General features: G+C 38.7%; 1 protein-coding gene across 1 annotated transcript in view; it reads right to left on the bottom strand.

The window, feature by feature from the left end:
• Positions 1 to 25,000, bottom strand: part of LOC106874465 (uncharacterized) — a 34,548-nt gene that overhangs the window by 1,520 nt on the left and 8,028 nt on the right. Inside the window, exons 2-4 of the mRNA XM_014922203.3 lie at positions 6,930 to 7,144; positions 3,445 to 3,614; positions 1 to 381 (exon numbers count right to left, since the gene is read on the bottom strand). The exon at positions 1 to 381 is cut by the window's left edge and continues 1,520 nt beyond it. Coding sequence (XP_014777689.1) covers positions 1 to 381; positions 3,445 to 3,614; positions 6,930 to 7,080 — 702 coding nt within the window. The 5' untranslated portion in view covers positions 7,081 to 7,144. The remainder of the gene's footprint in view (positions 382 to 3,444; positions 3,615 to 6,929; positions 7,145 to 25,000) is intronic.

Here is a 25,000-nt window from a genome sequence, read left to right as displayed (position 1 = left end):
AAGTTTTTCAAAAACAGCGCACACATCACAATACTGAAAATATTTCAGGTGATGTAAGTTCTGCAAGATGGTACTGGCGCCATTCAGGCTTACTGCTGTTGCATTAATGTCCAGGCTGACAAGCTGGGAACAATTTGGTACACCACCAGCAGCAGAGTTTTTCACGCATAAGCCGAAGGCGCCAGAATCAGTAACAGGACAATTGAAGACATTCAGCTCACGGAGGTGACAGCAAGTTCGACCAATAACTGACATCACTTGGTCATTACATTTGGTGTTCTGTAATACAAGGGACTGGATCTGTGGTACATTATAGATGAGATCAACCAAGATCTTAGTTGAAATATTGTTCAGAGATGACAGGTTTAACTTTGTAAGAGTCTACAAATAAACAAAAAAATACGTACATTAATTTATATGCAAAGATAATTAGATTATTAAATTCAGGCTATAAATTTTGTTACGTACATTAAAATCGATAATTTCTGAGACTAAGCTCAAATGCAAAAGGACTGTGGCTCAAAATCTGCTTTTTAGCTATGGGACAGCAATCAAATAAAAAAACTAAAAAAAACTACCAGACTGAAGTGATAAAAAAAAAATACCTCAGTCTGAATGACTTTCCTGATATTGATATATGTTTCGATACCATATAGTGTACTGAGAGAGATCCATGTTTGCAAGACCATGTAATGTATACTGAGAAATGCATGTTTCAAGGACATGTATCATGTACTGAATGTCAAAGCTAGTGGGGTCAATATAATGCTTGTCTTTATGGCTACTTAATTAATTATTGGCCCAGTCCTTAAAGTTGCAAATAAGAATGACAGGTTTCAGAGTTTACCAGTGTAAGTGGTGGCAAGAAATCATAACAAGCTTGCAATACTAATTAAAAATCCTTCCAAGTCATATTGGCCTGTTGTCTCAATTATTCAACATGAAATGCAGTCATTAAGAAGTGATCCCATGACCACCATTGAATGACAACTGTATCCCCTACAAGTCTTGTTATTGCTATTACTGTTTAGCCCCGGTCAACCCTGATCATGTAGCTGCATGATCAAAGATGTTCCAGTGTTAACTATCACATCTTTTTATCATGGAGGACTACATTATCCTATATAATCTGTCTCTATGATGAAAGGAAGTTATCTGAAGGGATTAGGCGGCTGCTATTTCTAGCTCATTAGTTGGGTGATAAGTGATTAAACTAACATCACAGAAAGAGAAGCTAGAGTCAGACAGGCTAATCAAAGTTAATACAAAAAAGGAGTTGATTTTTGAATTTTTGAGTCTATAGTAGGTGGTAAGAAGACAACAACAGAGCTGATATTTAACACCACTGTCTAAACTGTATAAGACATTATTGAAGAATATATTAGCAATATTTCAGCTTGTACTTTGTTTAAAAGATTCTTGATGTGAACTCATGTGTTAAAACAGATTTTGTTGTATCTCAGTAGTAGAGTGCGTTATTGAAAAGGCCACTAATGGCAATAAAAGGACTTTGACAAACTTAACTGATTGATTGATTAATCAAATGATTGATCAAACAATTGGTCTCTATGATCTTATTTCATTTGGGGATTTTATTGAGCTTCAGAATATTAATAATTTTGACCAGCTTCTAGATTCTAAGGAATTGGTAATCTTGGTATAAGGAATTGTAGGTGGTGAGTGCTGGGTTCTTTCATGTCTTGAGTGTTTTAACTTTACGTTGGTGATCTTGTGGCTGTGACGCTTTTGATATTTTTACACTTCTATATAGCTTTATGGGTGTCTCATGGATGGAATGGTTCAAATTTGGGCTCTATGTAGATGTTTATTTATCATTTTGTATTCCTGCATTCTTTGTAAGGTTTTGGTGACTGGTTTTCAAGAAATACTTGATAAAGGTGTTAGCTTGATACTGCACTATATGCATATTATTTGAGGTTGCTTGTGTGACAGACACTGACCATTAAAGCTGATATTGCTAATTACTCTAATAACTATTTTACTATCTTTTGCTTATTTTTTCCTTGTTTAGTTTATTTGATGTTAAATTTGTGTGTGATTTTGGTGTGTTGTGGTCAAGATTGTCTCTCATTCTGTTATAGAATTGGTGTTCTGTTTTTATACTACCTTGAGGATATGTTTTTTGGATATGTCTGCAACTATTTTGTTGAAGATATTTACTGCAGTTTCTTTGTTGGTGTTTGTGATGTTGTTGAATGAATCTACTGCAGTGTGTGTGCGTTGGTAATTGTGGTATTGTTGAATGCATTGTACTGCAGCCTCTATCTTGGTGGCTCTGGTGTTATTGAATGAATGTACTACAATATCTATGGTGGCGATTGTAATCATCATCATCATCATTGTTTAACGTACGCTTTCCATGCTAGCATGGGTTGGACAATTTGACTGAGGACTGGTGAACCAGATGGCTACACCAGGCTCCAATCTGATTTGGTATAGTCTCTACAGCTGGATGGCCTTCTTAATGCCAACCACTCCGAGAGTGTAGTGGGTGCTTTTACGTGCCACCGGCACGAAGGCCAGTCAGGCGGTACTGGCAATGGCCACGCTCAAAATGGTGTATTTTACGTGCCACCTGCACAGGAGCCAGTCCAGCAGCACTGGCAACGATCTCGCTCGAATGTCTTTACACGTGCCACAGGAAGGTGACGCTGGGCACAGGTGCCATCCTGATTTCTTGAATATATGTGCTATGGTGTCTGTAGTGGTGATTGTGATGTTGCTGAATATATTGCACTGTAACAGTGGCTCTCAACCCCTTTTTTTTCACCTATGGACCCCCTTTGATACCTATTTTACTTGAATGTACCCCCATAACCATTCGATGTTGAAAACATCATAATATATTTAGGAATCGTACAAAAAAAATTGTAAAATTATTTTGTATAACCAATTTACTGTAGATAAATTTAAAGGACAAAATCTTATATGGACCCCCAAGGGTCATATTGACCCTAGTTTGAGAACCACTGCACCATAATGTCTATGAGGCGTGGTGTCGTTGAATGTATTTACTGCAGTGTCTATGATGGTGATTATGGCAATATTGTGGAATTCTGTAAATCTTGATTCTATTTCAAGCTGGAACTAGTTCTACTGAGAATTTTTGAAGTCTGTAAAAGTGTTCTGCTTTCTTCACTGATGTGTGAGTGCGCTGCAATAACTGCTCGGAAGTGGAAAGAAAATTGGTGGACTTTTTTAACATGTGATGGCTAGATGTGCATTGGGTGAGTGGAGGTGTGATGTGTGAAATACAGAAGAGGTAGGAAAACAGGAATTAAATTTTTAAAAATAGAACACAAACACTAGTAAGAGGAGGTGCAGCCTTCTGGCTCGCCAGCCTTCAGTCAAACTGTCCAACCCATGCCAGCATGGAAAGCAGATGTTAAACGATGATGATGATGTGCCATCGCTGTGACTTACCTGGCACCTAACACCAACCATACGTGCAACACTGTCATGATTGGCTATCGAACCACACACATCTAACTGCAGCTGTTTCAGGTGAGTGCAGATCAATACTTGCAGATGATGTCGTTTCAGCAGTCGTTGCTCCGATAGAATGTTGATCAGGTCTTGTGTCATCTCAGTGGCTGTAACAGGGGACAGAAACACAGAAGGGTTAGTGATGCTAGTGGTAGTAGTAGTAGTAGTAATGGTGGTAGTGATGATAGTGGTGATAGTGATGATGGTGGAGGGAAGGCGAATGGCAGTGATGGTAATTGTGGTGGTGGTTGTGGGTGTGATGGTGACAGTGGTGATGGTAATGTGATGGTGGTTGTGGTTATGGTGGAGGTATTAGTTGTGATGGTGATAGTGGTGTGGTTGTGGTGACATGATGTAAGTAGTGGTTGTAGTATTAAAAAGTGTAGTGATGGTGATATGAAGGGTGTGGCACAAGGGTGGTATTAAGAGTAAGATGATGGTAGTGGTAGTGGTGGTGGTGGTGGTGGTGGTGGTGGTGGTAGTTATACTGGATTGGAGAAAACTTGCAAAACATAATCCATATTAATCTAGAACAGTGGTTGTGAAGCCATTTTTACCTATAGATCCCTATTTTACGCAGGTGGGCTCTTATAACCATTCAATGCTTAAAAAATCTCATATTTCTTTAATTAAATATCATTAAGAATTGTATAAAAGAATTGTTAAAACATTTTTTGTGTATTGCAAAAGAATAACCAGTTTATTGCACATAAACCTTAACTACAAAATCTGATATGGACTCTCAAGGGTCATATGAACCTCAAGTAGAGAACCACTGATCTAGAATCATTTGAATGCAGCAGCAAGACATGCTCAGGAAAGAATGAAATGATTGGGCATGGCTGTTTGGACATTGATTTGGTACAACTGAATGGACAGTCAACAAACACACACACACACACACACACACACACACATGTATGTGCAGAAATATACACATAGACAGAAAGAGAGAGAGAGAGAGAGATTATAATTTATTAACTGAACACAATTGGCATAAGCAATTTTCCTCTTTTCATATACATGAAGAGAAATATGCTCACACATATAAACAGAGAAAGAGAGAGCAATAGACAGACACATAGACAAACAAAGGGAGGGAGGGAGAACAAGATTATCATTAAAATGAAAGAAACATTAAAACAACTGATGTCAAATATGCCAGTGTCAAATCAGTGATACCAAAACAATTGTGTCAAAATGTCTCATATCCGACTCAGGATGACTGGAGAAGAGACTAGAGACTGGAGTTACTGGAGATTGTGCAGAATTTGACAGGAAACTATCATAGTGCTCATCATCAATCATCATCAACATTTAACATCTGCTTTCCATGTTGGTATGGGTTTGACGGCTTGACAGAAACTGGTACGGCCAGGAGCCACACCAGGTTCCATAGTCTGTTTTGGCTCAGTTTCTACAGCTGGATGCCCTTCGTAATGCCAACCACTTAGCAGAGTGTATTGGGTGCTTTTTACATGACACCAGCACAAGTGATTTGTGTGCAGCACCAGTACCCACACCAATACTTTTTTATATGACACCTTAAGAATGTTTCCTTTATCCATCTGCTATCAAAAACCTTCAAAAGTCAGTGTGACTACTCAGCCCTTAGTTGGAGATAATGAATTTGGGGTTTTCCATCTCTGAGAAGGATGTTCTGACTAGAACTAAAGGTCTGTCCCACCTAAATTCAGGTGTTACTACTTGTTCAGTCACCAACTCAAATATTTCTAGAACCCTGCAGATAAATAAAGTTGACTTTAATACATTTTGAATTGCTTGAGTTACCTTCTCTTGATCAAAAACCATGGTACAGCGTTAGTATCGGAGTTTTGTTTTATGTACAATATAAATGTGTAATATAGTACAGGAGCAGGCATGGCTGTGAGGTTAAGAGGTTCATTTCACAACCATGTGGCTTGAGGTTCACTCCTAGTGTATAGTAGCTTGGCTAAGTGAGTGAATTTTGGGAGAAGGAAACTGCAGGAGGCCCACTGTTGTTGTTGTGTGTGTGTGTGTATGTGTGTGCGCACACATATATAAGTATGCGTATGAATGCTAATATTTCAAGCTCCTCACAGTGGTGATTGTCAATGTTATGACCAGTTTTTAAAGAGCTCTGGAGTAAAAAAAAATTCCTTAAATGAGTAAAACAGGTAAGGGTTGGCAACAGAAACTGCATCCAATCATAAAAATAATTCCTAGTCAAATCAATGCCGGGATAGTAAAACAGATGTTAAACAATTAGATTATTATAATCTAATAATTAGTGTGCATTTTAGCCATCAGTGTGGTGTGTAATACAGCATACTGTAATTAGTACAGATTTAAGTTATGGCATCTTTTTACAATACAGTATATAATTAGTTCAAGATTTAGCTATTGCAATATACATGAAACAAATATAAAGAATGTCTTTACAATCACTTTGTGAGCAGAAAGAGGTGAATGAAATCAAATTTTGAGTAAGTAGTTGGCGAGGAAGTGTTGTGTAGTAACATTCATGTCTTCTCATGGACATTAGATATTTAAATACAGTGGATTTGTCACTGATTCAAAACTCCAGATTACCTCTAGTTAAGGAAGCTTTTATATGGAGCTTGATGTGCTAGAAATAGCAGATTCAGAGAAATTCTTAACCATACAGTTATGCCTGCACCCTATATTCTCATCACTATCATCATCATATCACGTCTACTTTCCATGCCTGCGCAGGTAGGACAGTTTAAGAGGATCCTATAGGTCAGAGGACCATGTCTTGCTCCAATGTTTCAGTTTTGGCATGATTTCTGTCATCAGGAGCCTTTCTTAATGCCAACTACTTTACAGAATGTACAGGGTGCTTTTCTTTATGGCACCAGCACAGGTGAAGTCACCATGTAATCTGCAAGACCATCAACTGAGAGAAAGGAAAGTAAGGAGGGTGGCAGCTTTATGTGAAGTGTTGAGAAAAGTATGATAGAAGGCAGAAACAGGTTTGTTGTTGTAAAGGAGACACATGGCTAACTGAAATTATATAAGAGAGGTGGTAGTAAATGAGGTGTGGTGGTGTAATAGTGTACCATCAAGAATCACAAAAGTAAATAGGAGAGTATGATGAGGGGTTAGATGATCAGGAAGGGTAAGTGTTGGGGGATTTTGGAAGATGGTAAGAATGAGGGATGACTGTCAGTAGATGTGGCACAGAGGAGAGAAAGTGATGACTGGCAGTATAAAGGGATGGTGAGTTGCAGAATAATACAGTGTGTGTGAGTATACACACACACACACACACACACACACACACACTTTGAGACAAAAAGAGAATGGCCTGATCAAAATGCAGCGAAGGACAAAGCTATACAAAATACGAGAAGGTTAATAAAGGATTTCTGTGCTGAGAAATTTAGGTGTAATACTGAAAATATCAAAATACTTACTGAGGCAGCTAAATGGTCCGATAACATAGTAGAGACGTGGACCCACTGGGAAACTAGAATAGAAATCCGAGCTCAACATCTTGTCCATGTTAAAAGCAATGCTGTGAAGGCATTGCTTCTTTAGGCTTTCTGCTGATTTTCGGCGAGGCATAACTACAGTGTTATAGGCATCAGGAGGTTAATGGTTGTCATCTGGTCCCTTCATACAGAACTAGCTGAAAAAAAAAAAAAGAGCTTGATAAATTAAACACGAATACAGACAGTATGAAGAGAGGATGTTGGGAATGATAGTTCATATGAAAGGGCTGCTGAGAGTGTCAGGAGATGTGAGAGGGTGTTAAAGATAAGATATAGCAGTCCAAAGCTGTAGCTCAGAAGAGAGTAAGAGATAACTGGAGGTATAGAAAGGGATACCAGTGGAATGTAAAACGTGAGGTAACGATATTGAGAAATGAGTGATGAATGTTAAAAGAAGTGATTCAAGGAGAGGGGGAGGTCACTAATAGCACAAAGAGGACGAAATATGTAAAGCTGAATTCAATTCAGCAGTTAATAAATGCTATTGTTAGAACTGATAGAGGGATAGGTGTTAGGAAGATGAGAGGTGGGAAAGTTTGATGGGGACAGATTGGGGGCGATGCCCAGTGAGTTTATAGATATAAACATAATGATTTTAGGACCTCACTTTCAATATGATGTAGGGGTTTTCTTGAGCACAGCAAAAAAAAAGAAGAAAAAATCAACTTGGTCTTTCATCATCTCCACTGTGAAGCTCAGCATCTTGAGATCAGCCTTTACTACTCCATCCCATATCTTCCTGGGTCTCCCTCTTCCACAAGTTCCATCTACCTTCAATGACCAGCATTTTTTATACATCTATCATCACCCATACACAATACATGGACCACACCAGAACACATCTGATTCCACCTATGTGCAAGATTTCTCTCAACACATTTGCACTTTGATGCATATGCACACTAATGTTGCACAACCATCAGAGCATATAAGCTTCATTCCTTTCTGGTCTTCTCTTATCAACATTCAAGGTCTACACCTCACTACTATGTAGCACTGCAGTTCATACACAGTATTTGTACAATCTGCTTTTCAGTCTGAAGGAGAGATCTTTTGTTTCCAACAAAGATGATAACTTTCTGAACCCTCTCCATCCTATTCTTATTCCAGCAACTTTACTCTCAGAACTTCCTCCTCCACTGCTAATTGGGTCACCTAAGTAACAGAAACTATCGACTACCACTAGGGAACATACTGGTCATTTGAGAGAACCCATTTTCCAGGTGTTCTAAGTGTTTATTGTCCCTATACATCAACCGCAAGCAAAGTCTACTTCCTCCTTTAACCTTCTTGTAATTCCTTTTGTGTTCCCATAACTTGCATAGGGTACAACACATTTCTACCTACTCCTTTCCTACACGTATTGTTAACTCTCCCCTTATTAATAACATCCCTATACATGACTTGTACAACTCTCACAAACCAATCATCAATCCATAGCTTCCTCAGAGACAACAAGATCACAGAGTGAAGAACCTTGTTGAAGGCTTTTCTTCAAGCTTACTTTTAACTAAATACTTCTGCAGTTATCTTACTACAAAGAAAACATCAATAATACTCTCTGGCACCAAACCAAACTGCATCTCATTTGGACTCTCTTCCTAATTAATTGGAGGCTATAACTCTTTCATAACTTTCATGATCTGGTCCAGCAGTTTGATACCTCTGTAATTACTTCTTTCTGAGGCATTTCCTTTATCCATGTAACAGTTGACTTGAATGTTGCTATGCCAACCATTGGGCATGTTACCTTCCTGTACAAGCTGATTAACTATTTGGGTGACAAGGCTATATCCTACTGTGCCAAATACTTTAAGCGTGTTGATAGTAATTCCTGATGGACCAGAAGCATTTTTTTTTAGCCTTCATACCTTTAATTATTTAGTCTAATGCTAAGGTAGCAGGTCCCTCTGTTGGTTCCACATAGGGAAGACCCTCCATCTGCATTTTCTCTACATTTAGTAACCTTTCATAGTCATGCCACTATTCTCTTTCTTTCCAAAATCACTAAGTGTAAGTGAACCATTATACATCCATACACATGCCTCACCTACATGTTGATTCTCTTTGACACACTGTCTTACAATCATGGACACCTCACACATCTGACCCTTAAGCTGTAGAACATAGGTACACTTCTTACTTTCTGCTTCTCCCCTGTCACATGGTTTCTCTTATATATGATGATGATGATCATCATCATCATTTAATGTTCGGTTTCCATGACGGCATAAGTTGGATGGTTTGACAGGAACTGGCAAGGCCAGAAGCCACCCCGGGTTCTGTTTTGGTTCGGTTTCTACAACTGGATGCCCTTCCTAACACCAACCACTTTACAAAGAGTAATGGGTGCCTTTTACATGGCACCAGCACCAGTGTTTTTTACATGGCATCAGCACCAGTGGTTTTTACGTGGCACCGGCACCAACAGGGTCAGCAAGTACCTTGCAAGACAAAAAAAACCTCAACTGAGATGAGGTGGGTAATACTGAGGGAGTGTGACTTTGCGCTATTTGAGAGATTAAAGGGAGATAGAGATACATTGTCATGCTGTAGAATAGATACATGGATACCCCAGTTGGAAAAGAATCGAGGGTGAGTTAGGAAGTAAGATAAAGAGAATGATACTGAGAGAGATGATAGTGAAGATATGTTGGGACATTGGGTTGGGTATGGTGAGAATAGGTGAAGTGATGTCGAGGCTTGGACTGGGTGAGTGGGCAGGGTGAAGTAACTGTAGCAAATGCTCGGGAGAAATATAGGAATTGCTTGGGGGAAGGAGTTGTAGTAGGTATGTGAGGGCATTGAGAGTGATAGCAGCAAAGCAAGGTGTTAATGGTGACCAGCAGAAGGGAGGAGCACAGAAAAGAGGTGATTGGTGGAGACAGAAGGCAGGGGAAGACAATGGAAAATGGAAGTGGTTTAAGGTGGAAGAAAAAAGGAAACTGAGAAAGCTGGAGGATGTGGTATGTGCTTATTCTTATTCTGCTCTCAAGGTGGGAGTTGGGTACAGCCCCCTCACAGACAAGCATCACCAAAGTGGTTTTAAGATACCAATTCTGCTGTGGTAGACACATCTTCTTGAGTACAGCAAGGTACCAAATATTTCAGTCATCTACTTTGTAAGGCTCAGTGCCATGATATTGGCATTCAATACTCTGTCCCATGTCTTTTTGAGTCTTCCTTTTCCACAAGTTCCATCCACTTTAAGTCATCAGCATTTCTTTATGCAACTGTCCTCATCTATACACATCACATGACCAAACCAGTGTAGTCTTCTCTCTTGCACATTGAATCTAATTCTTCTTACGCTTAACTTTTCTCTCACTACACTTCACTACATTGCACTCTGTAGCACACATACACGAATATTGCACATCCAGTGGAACATAGAGAGCTTCATTCCTTTTTAGTCTTCTGCATTCAGAGCCCATATCTCGCTGCCATGAGGCATTGCTTTTCATACACATGCCTCATACAATCTTCATTTCACTCAGTGAAAGAGAAAGAAACCTTTGGTTACCAACAGTTGTAAAAGTTCTCTGAACTTTCTCCATCCTATTCTTACTCCAGCAATTACACTTTCGGCATATCTTCCTCTACTGCTAATTAGGTTACTGGTTATCTAGATACCAGAAATTATCCACTACCTCTAGAGAGCCTCCAGAGTATTTCAGAAAACCAATTTCCCATGTATCCATAGACTTTATGGCTCCTGTACATCTTCCACATCCAAACATTACTTTCTTTGTTAACCGTTGTATTATTTCACTGTACCTCTTATGTGCCCTTAGATTGCACTGGGTACACCAAATGGAATTCCTGCTTACACCATTCCAACATATTGAGCAGGGTTATTTACATGAAAGAGCAAGGATCCAGTCCAGTTTATTGCTTACTAGGACCTTGGTCTTATAAACATATATGCTTAGTGTATGCATTTGAAATATCACTACATTAAAACAACAATCTATGTATCATACCTAACACATATACACCATTGACAAGAATGATGCTGTAGTTTTTATCGAGAGAAAAAACACAATACACAAACAAAGCAACCCCTTCAGAGACATTATAGCCCAAATAAATACACCTACATATTCAATCGCCAAATAAATAGACAATATTATCAAAAGATGTACACCAGAGAAATATAGTATAAGGTTATCTGAAGAATTTTTACAGATTTTAGAAGAAACCATTACAACAGGTACCATCTCCACCTTAGAGTTAGAAAGTTTGCTCATTAAAATCCCAATAGCACAATAGATATCAAAATAGCAAACATACAGAGACATCCCAAAACAACGTAGGCTGCAATACTTATATGCACCATATTCATAGATGATACACGAGTTGAAATGGATACATTTACAGAAGTTGAGAAACTAAAAACTTAAAAAACAACTCTGTAATAAAATTTAACATCCAGAATAATACATATGACAACTGCAATTTTAGACATAAACATACCAATTGGAAGAACAAAATTACATTGATATACACAAAAGAATCAAACAAATGCATTTAGCTGCATGGAAACAGTGAATAAGCACTCATCAGAAGAGTATTTATATCCTTACCTACAAACAATGCACTCCAGAAACAAACTCACAAAATAAAACAAACATCAATTAACAATGGATACTTTAACAGACAAGTAGACTGAGCTACAGAAGAATACAGACATAAATACAACAAAAACATTAGCGAATATATCTAACAGAAATACATAAAATTTATTAGATGAATCAAATACATGAAAACTATGGAACAGATGAATGTAGAATATAAATCACAAAATTATTACACCTAACCATAAACATAAACTAATAATATACTATAATATACCAAAACCCCTTATCAAAAACACACAAGTATGTGAACTTGAGAACAAACTACATATGACCAATGTAAAACTGAAAGTTGAAAACTTCAGGACTCCAGCTGTCAAATTGGACATACTAGTATGACACTTGTTCATAACATTACTATGCATTCACAACAACAAGCTATTGCAAAACATTGTACCATACACCACAAAATAATCTATAAAATTCTTCACAAAAATACAAGATTAATCATGGATTAATCAGTGCCATACAATGCCAAAATAAACATGTAAACAGCACTCGTATAAAAAAAAATGTGGCTACTGACATAAAACCTAATACTAAAAAATTTGTTTGCAACAAACAAATCAACGTGTGACTGCTGATGTAGAAGCCCAATAGTGAAAATTCCTTTGACAGGTCTACATGAATTTCACCAGTATATAAGAACAACACAAGTGCCAAATATATTCACTTCTTGAAATGAGACTGTGAAGGTTCAGAAATATCAAATATGAATTTAGGAACTTTATTGTTCCAAGCTAACTGTACAAAACTAATAAGGAAATATGAAAAATCTAAAAAAGGATAAAACTTGAGCACTCTCATGTATTTAATGAAGAATGTATAAAAGAATCACTGTCCCCCACAAATACACACACACACATATAGGTGCAGGGATGACTGTGTGGTTAAGAAGCTTACTTCACAACCATGTGGTCTTGGGCTCAGTTACATTGTACAGTATTCTTTGGTATCTTCTACAATTATTCTGAGCTGACCAAAGCTTGTGAGTGAGTTTGATAAATAGTAACTGAAAGAAGTTCATCATGTATGCATGTATGTGTGTGTGTATCTGCGTATGTATGTGTATATTTGTGTGTATGTTTGTATGTATGTGTGTATGTATGTGTGTATATACATATGCATATGCATATTTGTGTTGGTTTTGTCAACTAGTGCTGGTTTGTTTAAATCTCAATAACCTAACAGTTTGGCAAAAGGAACTGATAGGATAAGTACTGGATTTAAAAATAAGTGCTGGGGTCGATTTGTTCAGTTAAATCCTTCAAGGTGTGGCAACATGCCAATGACTGAAACAAGCAAAAGGCCAAAGATATGTATATATATATATATATATATATATATATATATATATATAGTTATATTTGGGATGAGCCATCATTAATAAAACCTATAAACACACTCACCAGTTGCAATTGTTTTAGAAGATATTTCATATCTTTTTCTTTTACCAAAGCCTTTGCTGTTTGTTAATGACCCCCAAAATATTTTTCACTACACCAATCTGTAATTTCCTCAACAGATACACACTTTTTTAACATGTTTGCTATTTACTTTCCAACTGATTTTTTCCCCTTTGTTATATCTCCATTGTAGAAAGCATGTAAGTATGTGAGAGCTGAGGACACCTTCACTTAACCTAGCTTCTCTTTGCTAGCATCAGTGAATGTGGGTGTTAGCAGCTGATTTTAGATGTTTTTTTGATATATTTTATCCTTATTCTAGAATCAATGTATTGGTAGATTGTCACTGGCAGGATGGTGGGAGATGTTAAGCTTCATGTTCCTCATATTAAGTATGTGGGAGGGAAGAGCTCAGCTGAATGTATTTGTACAGCTTTTGTAATCTGTCATAAAGTTGGGTCTTCAGGATATCTGGTAAGAATTTTTACTTCAATATTTATCATCAAGCCATTGTGTTTCAATATGGTATGTTGATGGAGTACAGATGTTTATTTTCTTTCACAGTACTCCTCTTAGTGTTCTGCAATCCATTCCAAAGTAGTTTGTGGTGGCCTTTTTTACAATTCTTCTCCAAACATCTCATATAGCACACACCTCTAGTTTTGCAGTTTATTTCTGAATTTGTTGTGCATATTTTACAGTTGTCGTTGTTTGTTCAAGGAATCTTTTTAAATGGTTATGATTCACACAGTAATGATTTAATAGATTTGTTGTTAGATTTTTGAAGTTTTGTGTCATGTAGTACTATCTAAATTTGCAGGCTATTTTACCTTTGGATGTAGCCTCGATAAACATCATCTCTTGCAATTTGTATTTATCATACCAGAAGTTTTTCTTGTTTGCAGATGATGCAGCATACCTAAGTGTACTATGGTTTTCACCCTCAGTCGAGATGGATGGAGCAGTTTCTTGTTTCATTTTGTGTTAAGATAAACACTGTTACTTGATGTTTCAAAAAATGTGCTTTAGCATGATAGTAAGTGAGGATGTCAAACAGGGTGGGGGGCAAGCCCTGCTTTACTCCACTGCAAGTGGTGGGGAATTCCAAGGAGGAGCCATCAAATTATATGATGTCTTTCATGTCTGCATAGAATGAATGGATAATCCTAAGTAAGCTCAGAGGACACCTAATTTTAGCAAGGATTTTGAACAAGTTGTTTCTACTTACAAGGTCATAAACCTTCATGAAGTCGACAAAAATGATGCAGAGTGGTTCTTTGCTGTCTGCATTTTTCTTGTAGTTGTTGAAGGGATGGAGCCATACTGAGACTCTGTCAGTCATATTTTGCAAACTATTTAAGACCACGCAAGCAAAGACCTTTCCAATGATGCTCAGTGAAGAGATTCCTGTGTAATTATTACAACTGATTCTGCCCACCTTTGCTCTTGTGTAGGTTAACAATATCATAGTCTCTCATGTCATGCGGTACTGTTTCTCTTTTCAGCACAAGCGCAATAGTTTGTGTAAGTAGCACAATCTGTTACTCTTTATACACCTGATGACTTCTGGTAAAATAACACCCGATTCTGGGGTCATACAGTCTCTTCATCATTAGTATGCATTTCATAGTGCTTAACAGACTGAAATGGTGTTTTGTTTTCTGTTTGGAGTAAAGCTTTTCTTCTTTCTATCAACTTGCCTCTGTTTTTGATAGTCCGAACTCTTACAGTTTTTAGCGATACAGTCTTGGGACAATGGCCATTTTTATTCCCACATACACCTAGTGGATGTTACATGTATTAAATGATGATGGGATACCATTGGTAAAGCTGTAGCCGATAGTCATTTGCAGTGTCTGGCTGTTGTTTGGGCCTTGCATTTTGCTGTTCTTAATGTTTGCAAGGTTTCTGAGTAGGCGGGGATGGTGTTTATGTTCGAATAGTGCAACACATCTTGTCTAAATGTGAGAGATGAGCTTGCTTGAACTTGCTTCAAACCATCTTTGTACCTTGACTTGTTTCTTATACATGTGTGTGTATACACACATGTATATACACAATGTACAAGGGTTGGCTGAAAAGTTCATTGGCTGAGCAAGATACTCATGGAATGCAAACAAATGAGATTTATTTTTCAGCATAGACTCTCTTGCAGTCTACACACTTTTTCCATTGGTGTTGCAGTGCTTGGATCCCATTGCAGAAACTTTCATCCAGTTGCTCAAAAAAGTTACCAACAACAGACATGGCATCATCATCACTGTGATATTGCTTCTTGGTCAAGTGTTTTTTCCTGTTGGGGAACAGATAATAGTCAAATGGGACCAAATCAGGAGAATAGGGAGGGTGATCAACCAGTTCAAAGCCACAGTCAAGTACAGCAACCATTGACATGAAAGACTTGTGCACTGGAGCACTGTCATCATGAAACAAGACCCCTTTCATCAGTTTCCCTGGCCAGTCCTCCAGGCAATCACAGAGGAGTTCAAGACAGGTTGCCCCTGGGAGCTCCTCTATGCTGATGACCTTGCCCTAATTGCGGAGTCACTATCAGAACTAGAGGAGAAGTTTCAGGTGTGGAAGCAAGGTCTAGAATTGAAGGGCCTTAGAGTCAACCCAGCTAAAACCAAAATCCTAATAAGTAGGAAGGTAGATAAAACACAAACCCCTTCAGGTAGATGGCCCTGCTCAGTATGTAGAAAAGGAGTAGGTAGTAACTCTATAAGATGTACCCGGTGCAAGCTATGGACACATAAGAGGTGCAGCAACATCAAAGGCAGGTTAACTAGAAGTTAGTTTTTGTTTGTGGCAGATGTTCAGGTGCAATAAAGACTGTAAACAAACAGGAAACAACTTCTATCTCATTCCAGGGTGAAAAACTAGAGGTAGTCGATAGCTTCCGCTATCTGGGCGACCAAGTTAGTAGTGGGGGTGGATGCGCTGAAAGTGTAGCTGCTAGAATAAGAATAGCCTGGGCAAAGTTTAGAGAGCTCTTACCCCTGCTGGCGACAAAGGGACTCTCACTCAGAGTAAAAGGCAGACTGTATGACGCATGCGTACGAACAGCCATGCTACATGGCAGTGAAACATGGGCTGTAACTGCTGAGGACATACGTAAGCTCGCAAGGAATGAAGCCAGTATGCTCCGTTGGATGTGTAATGTCAATGTGAATACCCGTCAGAGTGTAAGTATCTTGAGAGAAAAGCTGAACATTAGAAGCATCAGTTGTGGTGTGCAAGAGAGACGATTGCGCTGGTATGGACATGTAGTGAGAATGGATGAGGATAGCTGCGTGAAAAAGTGCCACACCCTAACAGTTGAGGGAACCCGTGGAAGAGGTAGGCCCAGGAAGACCTGGGCTGAGGTGGTGAGGCAAGACCTTCGTACATTGGGCCTCACCGAGGCGATGACTACTAACCGAGACCTTTGGAAATGTGCTGTGCGTGAGAAGACCCGGCAAGCCAAGTAAGATCGTTGCCAGTGCCCCTGGACTGGCTCTTGTGCGGGTGGCACATGAGATGCACCATTTTGAGCGTGGCCATTGCCAGTACCGCCTGACTGGCTCCCGTAGGATTTTCGAGTGAGATCGTTGCCAGTGCCCCTGGACTGGCTTGTGCGGGTGGCACATAAAAGACACCATTTCGAGCGTGGCCGTTTTCGTGCGGGTGACACGTAAAAGCACCCACTACACTCTCTGAGTGGTTGGCGTTAGGAAGGGCATCCAGCTGTAGAAACACTGCCAAATTAGATTGGAGCCTGGTGTTGCCATCCGGTTTCACCAGTCCTCAGTCAAATCGTCCAACCCATGCTAGCATGGAAAGCGGACGTTAAACGATGATGATGATGATGATGATGATGATGATTTCGTCTTGATAGCCTTTTGTAACTACCTCAGCAAGTTGGCAGAGTACTCTCCATTGATAGAGTGGTCCATTTGAAGATAGTCAATAAAAACACTGCATTTTGCAACCTCAAAAAACTGAGGCCATCACCTTCCCTGCAGCTGAAACAACCTTGGCCTTCTTTGGAACAGGTGAAGAGGGGTGATTCCATGGCATGGATTGTCTCATTGCCAGTGACTCAAAGTAATGAACCCAGCACTCATCTTAAGTTAGGAAATGTTCAAGGAAACCAGTTGGATATGCCTGAAACAATGTCAGATTTTCCTTGTGATGTGATCAGCCTGGTGCGCTTTTGATCAAGTGTCAGAAAACATAGCACCCACTGAGCAGAAACTTACATTACGCCAAGTTCATTGTTCAGAATATTCCCAACTCTCTCGCAAGGTATGCTAATAGCCTTGGCTATTTGATTTATAGTCAATCACCTGTCATCTATCACCATGTGGTGAACACAATGTTTTTTTCAGTGGTGGCAGTTGCAGGATGTCCAGACATTAGGTTATCTTCAAGACTCTTCCTCCCCACCCACCCCAAATTCAGCTGCCCACTTTTGTACTCTTTTACACTGGAGTGTCATCCCCTAATGTAGCAACCATGTCAGCATGAATGTCCTTGGAGGCTAAACCCTTTTTCTGCAGGTACTTGATAACAAGACGATGCCATATTTCGTCATTTTCAAGAAATCGCTACTAGTTACTTTTGAAGTCTTCTTGGAACAGTCAGTCGTAAATTCAGTTGGAAAGAAACAATGCAGTAACTAATAAGAATGGTTGAAATTAATGCATGCAAAATTTGACAGCTCTAGCATCAATCCTTCATAGTCAGCCTATCAACTTTCCAGCCCACCCTCATGTGTGTGTGTGTGTGTGTGTGTGTGTGTATGCGCATGCACGTGCATGCGTGCACACATATCTTTTACTTGTTTCAGTCATTAGACTGTGGCCATGCTGGGGCACCACCTTGAAGAATTTTAGTCAGATGAATCGACCCCAGTAAACATATTATTTTGTAAAGTCTGATATTCATTCTTTCAGTCTCTTTTACTGGACTGTCAAGTTATGGGAACAGAAACCTACAAATACCAGTTGTCAAATGGTAATGGGGGACAAACACACGTGTGTGTGTGTATGTGTGTAATAATTTTATATTAGGATATGCACCTTGTAGTATGCTGTTCAGCTACCTCTATAGAGTTTGTAAATAAAAATAAAATAATATATATGAATGATAATAATAATATAGTTAATTCTAGTGGCTACAATACTAAGGAAACTAAACCTCACATAAGGGCACACAATTGTAAATACAGAATAGGAGATGGTCACAATAAGCTATGAATAAGAAAAAATATAAAATAAAATAGGAACTGAAAATAAGGAACACCAAAATAGGAAGTTTAAATATAACCCATTAAATGCTGATGCTTCCACAGCATATATTAGTAACAATAGAGTGAACAAAACGCATAAGAAATTAGATGTTCTGTGGCATAATCCCACCTATAGATCACAAATATCATCAAGGATTGCTAGGGAATTCATTACCGCATTGGATAAATGTTTTCCAAATCTAATAGATGCACAAAATTTCTAGCAGGCACACAGTGAAGAACCTAGAATACTATATACATAAAATTAATAATATGAAATTAAATCAGAAGATAAGAAACACAGTTAGTGAGGGACCAATAAAAGATATTTTATCTAATAAGGACTCTGATAATAAGGCAGAAACAAATGAAGCATGTTCCAATAAGTACAACGGAATTAATAGTATAAGGAAATACAGAGAAAATACTGCTGACAGTGAATATGTTGAAAATTTGAATGCTCCTGATACTCGTAATAGCAGTTAGGGCCACATAATGATGAAAGAAAAAAGAAATAGGAGGAATGGAAAAAAAAAAAAAAAAGAATAACAAAACAATTAATAGAAAACTAAAAAAAAACAATTGTATATCTAGAAACAAAAAAGTACGTCCTCTACAAAACCAATACAGGTGTCATAACAGAGTATACAAATGCACAGAGTACCAGATGAGGCACATATGTGTATATAGGGGTATCTGTGGATTTTTTTTCACAAACTGATATCACAACCATGCTGCCTGTTTGAACAGAATTCATAAGAGGTATTCTACCAGACTTCAAATGGAGATTAAAAGAAAATGGAATAAAAAATATATATATATAGGTCCATAATAAAAAATGCACACCTGTATGATACTTTTTCTAGAAACTGCCATCTATGCTTGGAGGAATCCCTGTGAATTTTACTAAGTGAAGAGAATTTAGTCAATACATTCTATGACAGAATTATAAGATGTGGCTACAGACTCAAGTACATCGGGGATATTCAGCGTGACACGGCTGGTCCTTTGAATTACAGGCACAACAGAAACAGGAAGTAAGAGTGAGAGAAAGTTGTGGTGAAAGAGTACAGCAGGGTTCGCCACCATCCCCTGCTGGAGCCTCGTGGAGCTTTAGGTGTTTTTGCTCAATAAACACTCACAACGTCCGGTCTGGGAATCGAAACCGCGATCCTATAACCGTGAGTCCGCTGCCCTAACCACTGGACCATTGCGCCTCCACACACATACATACATATATATATATACATATATATATAAATACACACACATACATACATACATATATATATATATATATATATCCAGGTACTTATGAATATCAATATGTATGGATAGTTATATGTACACATATTTACAAATAGGTATATGTATGGGAACGTGAGTATATATAAATGAAGATATTTGTGTAAGTGGATAGGGGTAAGAAAGTATAGGTCATTCCTACATGTACCTGTGTATTTGTGTGTATATATATATATATATATATATATATATATATATATATATATATAGATAGATAGATAGATAGATAGATAGATATGTGTGTATAGGTATACATATAAGTTTGTGTGCATGTGTGTATGAGTGTGTGTGTTTGTGTATGTATATATATATATGTATGTGTGGATCATCATCATCATCATCATCGTTTAACGTCCGCTTTCCATGCTAGCATGGGTTGGACGATTTGACTGAGGACTGGTGAAACCGGATGGCAACACCAGATATTCATAAAGGAGGGTATGAGTTTTTGAGTATGTATGCATATGTATATATGAATATATATATATATTTATGTGTGAATGCATGTATATATGTGTATGTATGTATATGTATATATGTGTGTGTATATATATGTGTGTGTGTGTGTGTGTGTGTGTGTGTGTATGTGTGTGTGTGTGTGTATATATATATATATATATATATATATATACTCTCTTTACTTGTTTCAGTCATTTGACTGCGGCCATGCTGGAGCACTGCCTTTAATCGAGTTAATCAACCCCAGGACTTATTCTTTCTAAGCCTAGTACTTATTCTATCGGTCTCTTTTGCCAAATCGCAAAGTTACGGGGACATAAACACACCATTTTGCTTACACCAAGCAAAATTTATAATTTACAGAGAGCCACCGGGGCATTTGAGGAAATCAGTTTCCAGTGTCTCTGCAGTCTTTATGGCTCCAGTGCATATTCCACATACAAACACTACTTACTTTGTTAACCTTCCTTCTATTCCACTGCACTTCTTGCATGTCCATAGCTTGCATTGGGTACACTGAATGGAATTTCTGCCTACAGCCTTCTGACATATCAAGCAGGGTCATTTACCAGAAGGGTGAACAATAGGAAGAGAGAACAGAATACCTGTGAACCAGAGGGTAGAGTGTATTCCTTAGTGATTGAATTCTAGTTAGCTAAGAGGCCCTATTTACAACACATATTTAGTTAGCAGGTAATCAATATAGATTTGTTGTGCAGATATTAAAGATAGAGTGAAATGAAATCACCACTCCACAAAGGACAAGAAGCTTCACCTGGACTACAGTCATCATCATCATCATCATCGTTTAACGTCCGCTTTCCATGTTGGTATGGGTTGGATGGTTTGACTGAGGATTGACAAGCTAGGAAGCTGTACTAGGTTCCAATCTGATCTGGCAAGGTTTCTACAAGTGGATGCCCTTCCTAATGCCAACCACTCTGAGAGTATAATGGGTGGTTTCCACGTGTAACTAGCAGGGGGTCAGTCGGGTGGCACTGGTATTGACCACACTCAAATGGTGCTTTCTATGTGCCACCAGCATGGGAGCTAGTCAGGCACCACTGGCTTTCTATGTGCCAGGCGTCATGGGCATCAGCCACGGCTACGATTTCACTTGATTCAATAGGTCTTCTAAATCACAGCATACTGCCCGACAATTAAAGGGTTCTTTTAAATGGGCCAGTTATGCAACACTGGCATTGGCTATGGCTACGATCGCACTTGGCTTGCCAGGTCTTCTCAGGCATAGCATATCTCCAAAGGTCTCAGTCACTTGTCATTGCCTCTGTGAAGCCCAAGGTTGAGCTTCACCACCTCATTCCATGTCTTCCTGGGTCTACCTCTTCCACAGGTTCCTTCCACTGTTAGGGTGTGACACTTCTTCACACAGCTGTCCTCATCCATACACAATACATGACCATACCAGCACAGTCGTCTCTCTTGCACACCACATCTGATGCTTCTTATGTCCAACTTTTTTCTCAGGGTGCTTACACCCTGTAATATATGCACACTGACATTACACATCCAGCAGAACATACTAGCTTCATTTCTTTTAAGGCTACACATGTCCTCAGCAGTCACAGCCCATGTAGCATGGCTATTAGCACTGATGCATCATACAGTCTATCTTTCAGAATGAGTGAGAGGCACTTTGTTACCAGCAGAGGTAGGAGCTTTCTGAACTTTGCCCAAGCTATTCTTATTCTAGTAGCTACACTCTCAGAGTATCTGCCCCCTGCTACTGACTTGGTCATCTAAGTAACGGAAGCTATCAACTACTTCTGGTTTTTCCCCTGGCATGTGATGGAATCTGTTTTCTGTACATCTTTGGTGTCTATTGCTCCTGTGCATCTGGCACACACAAAAACTATCTTCCCAGTTAACCTTCCATTGATATTGCTGCACCTCTTATGTGTCTATAGCTTACACTGGGTACATTTTCAGGAGTTTCTACCTACGCCTTTTCTACAGATCGAGTAGGGCCATCTACCTGAAGGGATTTGTGATTTGTCTGCTTTCCCACTTACTAAGACTTTGGTTTTGCTAGAACGACTCTAAGGTCCTTCAATTCTAGACCTTGCTTTCACACCTGAAACTTCTCTAGTTCTGGTAGTAACTCAGCTATTAGAGCAAGGTCATCAGTATAGAGGAGCCCACAGAGGTAGCCTGTCTTGAATTTCTCTTTCATTGCCTGGAGGTCTATGATGAGTAAGAGGGGGCTGAGGACTGATCTTTGATGAACCCCTACTTCTATCTGGAATTCTTCACTATACTTGTTGCCAACCCTCACCTTACAGACAGCATCCCTGTACATGGCTTGCACAGCTCTCATCAACCACTCATCTATCCTTAGTTTTTGCATTGACCACCAGATAAGGGATCAGGGGACCCTGTCAAAAGCTTTCTCCATGTCAATGAAAACCAAGTACTGAAGTTTATCTTTGGCTCGGAGTTTCTCCTGCAGCTGTCTTACCAGAAATATAGTATAGCATCAGTGGTGCTTCTCCTTGGCACAAACCTAAACTGCATCTCATCTAAACCAACTCTCTCCCTAATTAGTTGGGCTATGACCCTCTCCGTATAAATTTATTCAATAAAATTGCCATGGCTTCAACCATGGCCTCCACACGACTTTGAAATCTCCTGCAACTCTTCTGGATGTTCTCCTTGTTTAAGTTGGTGAATGCTGCCATAATCCTTGCCTTCAGTTCATCTTTGGTGTTACAAAGAGTTTTGTTAGTCTCTCACTCAACTGCACCCCACACATAATAATCAAGTGGGTTGCAGTCTAGGGAGTTAGGTGGCCAGATGTTAGGGGTAATGTGGTCGCAGAAATTGTCTGACAACCATGACTGGGTTCTCCTGCTTGTGTGGTATGGTGCAGAGTCCTGTTGCTAGACATAGGGTCTTCCAGCAGCCACCCTCTTGACCCCGGGAAGCACTACCACCTCCAGGCACTTGATGTAAGCCTCTGTGTTCAGTCTGAGGCTGTGTGGAAAGATGAATGGGGGAATAACGTCGCCATCACTAGTGATCACTCCAAACGTTTCTTTGGATGTTTGATTTTTATCACTCTCGGTACATGTCCTCAGATTGACACCCAAACACACTGAAATGTTCATATTGGAGTACAGCATATCGTTTCCACATTTCTGGCAGAGTGAATTGTGTCATGGTGCTGTTTTTCTCACAGATGGTGTCCGACTGACCCTACAATACTATATAGTCGACAAAATCATAAACAAACAATGTGCATGCACGAAATTAAAATATAATATGGTGACAATTTACTCATCGCGCCCTGTATATATATTTATAGTTGAAATTTATAGAAAAAGAAAAGATGAAGGCAGGTGTATGAACAATAAGCAGATGTATTAGTTTCATGCTTGGGAAAGTGAAAAAGTCTTTTATGTTTCAAGCCCATACTCTTCAACAGAAAGGAGTAAGAGAAAATACACCAGGTGCAGGTGTGGCAGTGTGGTAAGAAGCTTGCTTCCCAACCTTATGGTTCTGAGTTCTGTCCCACTGCGTGGTACCTTGGGCATGTGTCTTCTACTATAGCCTCAGGCTGACCAATGCCTTGTAAGTGGATTTGGCAGACGGAAACTGAAAGAAGCTCATCGTGTGTATATATATATATATATATATATATATATATATATATATATATATATTATTTACATTTGACGGATATTTGTCCTCATCTTGTCCTCATATATACATATTTGTATGCTTGTGTTTGTCCTCCCTCCATCGTTTGACAACCAATGTTGGTGTGTTTATGTCCCCATAACTAAGCAGTTCAGCAAAAGACATCAATAGAATAAGTACTAGGCTTACAAAAATAAGTCTTAGGGTCAATTTGTTTGACTAAAAGGCAGTGCTCCAGCATGGCCACAGGTAGATGACAGAAAGAAGTAAAAGAGTAAAAGGAGTAAAGAGAGAATAAAAAAAAACTTGTGGATTTAGCGGTCAAGCATGCATGTATGTATACGAGGAGGTACCCAAAGAAACCAAAATTTTGCAATATATTCATTGGTAAAAGGTCTAGGACACACCAGTCATATCAACAAGTCCACTAATTGTTCTTCAATGACGGTCCTCTAAGATCAATTCATGAATCTTCATGGTGTTTTCACTAGTTTGGGAAGTCAACAAACATCCTTAACGGAGTTGGTCTTCAAGCAACAAGTGACCATTCCTAAAGCATGGAAACTACTTGTAAACTTGTGTTTTGCTCATGGCAGCATCCTTGTAAGCTGTTTGAAGCATGACATCTGTTTTGGCTGACATTTTCCCCAGCAGAAAATAGAATTTCACAGAAGCAAACCGTTCCTTTGTTTCAGCCATTGCAAAAATCGATGAACAGGGGAGAAGCACTGGAAAACAAAGACACACCACATGGCAGTACGTCTCCACCCAGAGACGCCCGTCAGCAGACTGATAACTGTGATTTGCATCAAATGGCTTCTAGTAGCAGAAGCCTGAACTACAACGGGCTTGTCCCACATACATTTCTGGTTACTTTTGGGCACCTCCTCGTACATGTATATATATAAATATACATATATGAATGCATGTATATAAATATATATATGTATGTATATACATATATATGTGTATGTATATACATATATATATGTGTATGTATGTGTATGTATATATATATATATGTGTGTGTGTATATATATATATATATATATATATATATATATATATATATATATATATATATATGTATGTGTGTGTATGTATATATATATATGTGTGTGTGTGTGTATATATATACATAAATATATGTATGTATGTATGTATAAATAATACAGAATGGGACAAGGACGCAAAACATCCAGGTGATACACAAAAGGGATAAAACATCCAGATAGATGATACAAGGAAACAAGG

This window comes from Octopus bimaculoides, chromosome 14 (assembly GCF_046866305.1).
Source record: "Octopus bimaculoides isolate indiv1 chromosome 14, ASM4686630v1, whole genome shotgun sequence".
Lineage (NCBI taxonomy): Eukaryota > Metazoa > Mollusca > Cephalopoda > Octopoda > Octopodidae > Octopus > Octopus bimaculoides.
Note: the sequence above shows the minus strand (reverse complement) of the source record. Positions and strands in the feature narration are given on the sequence as shown.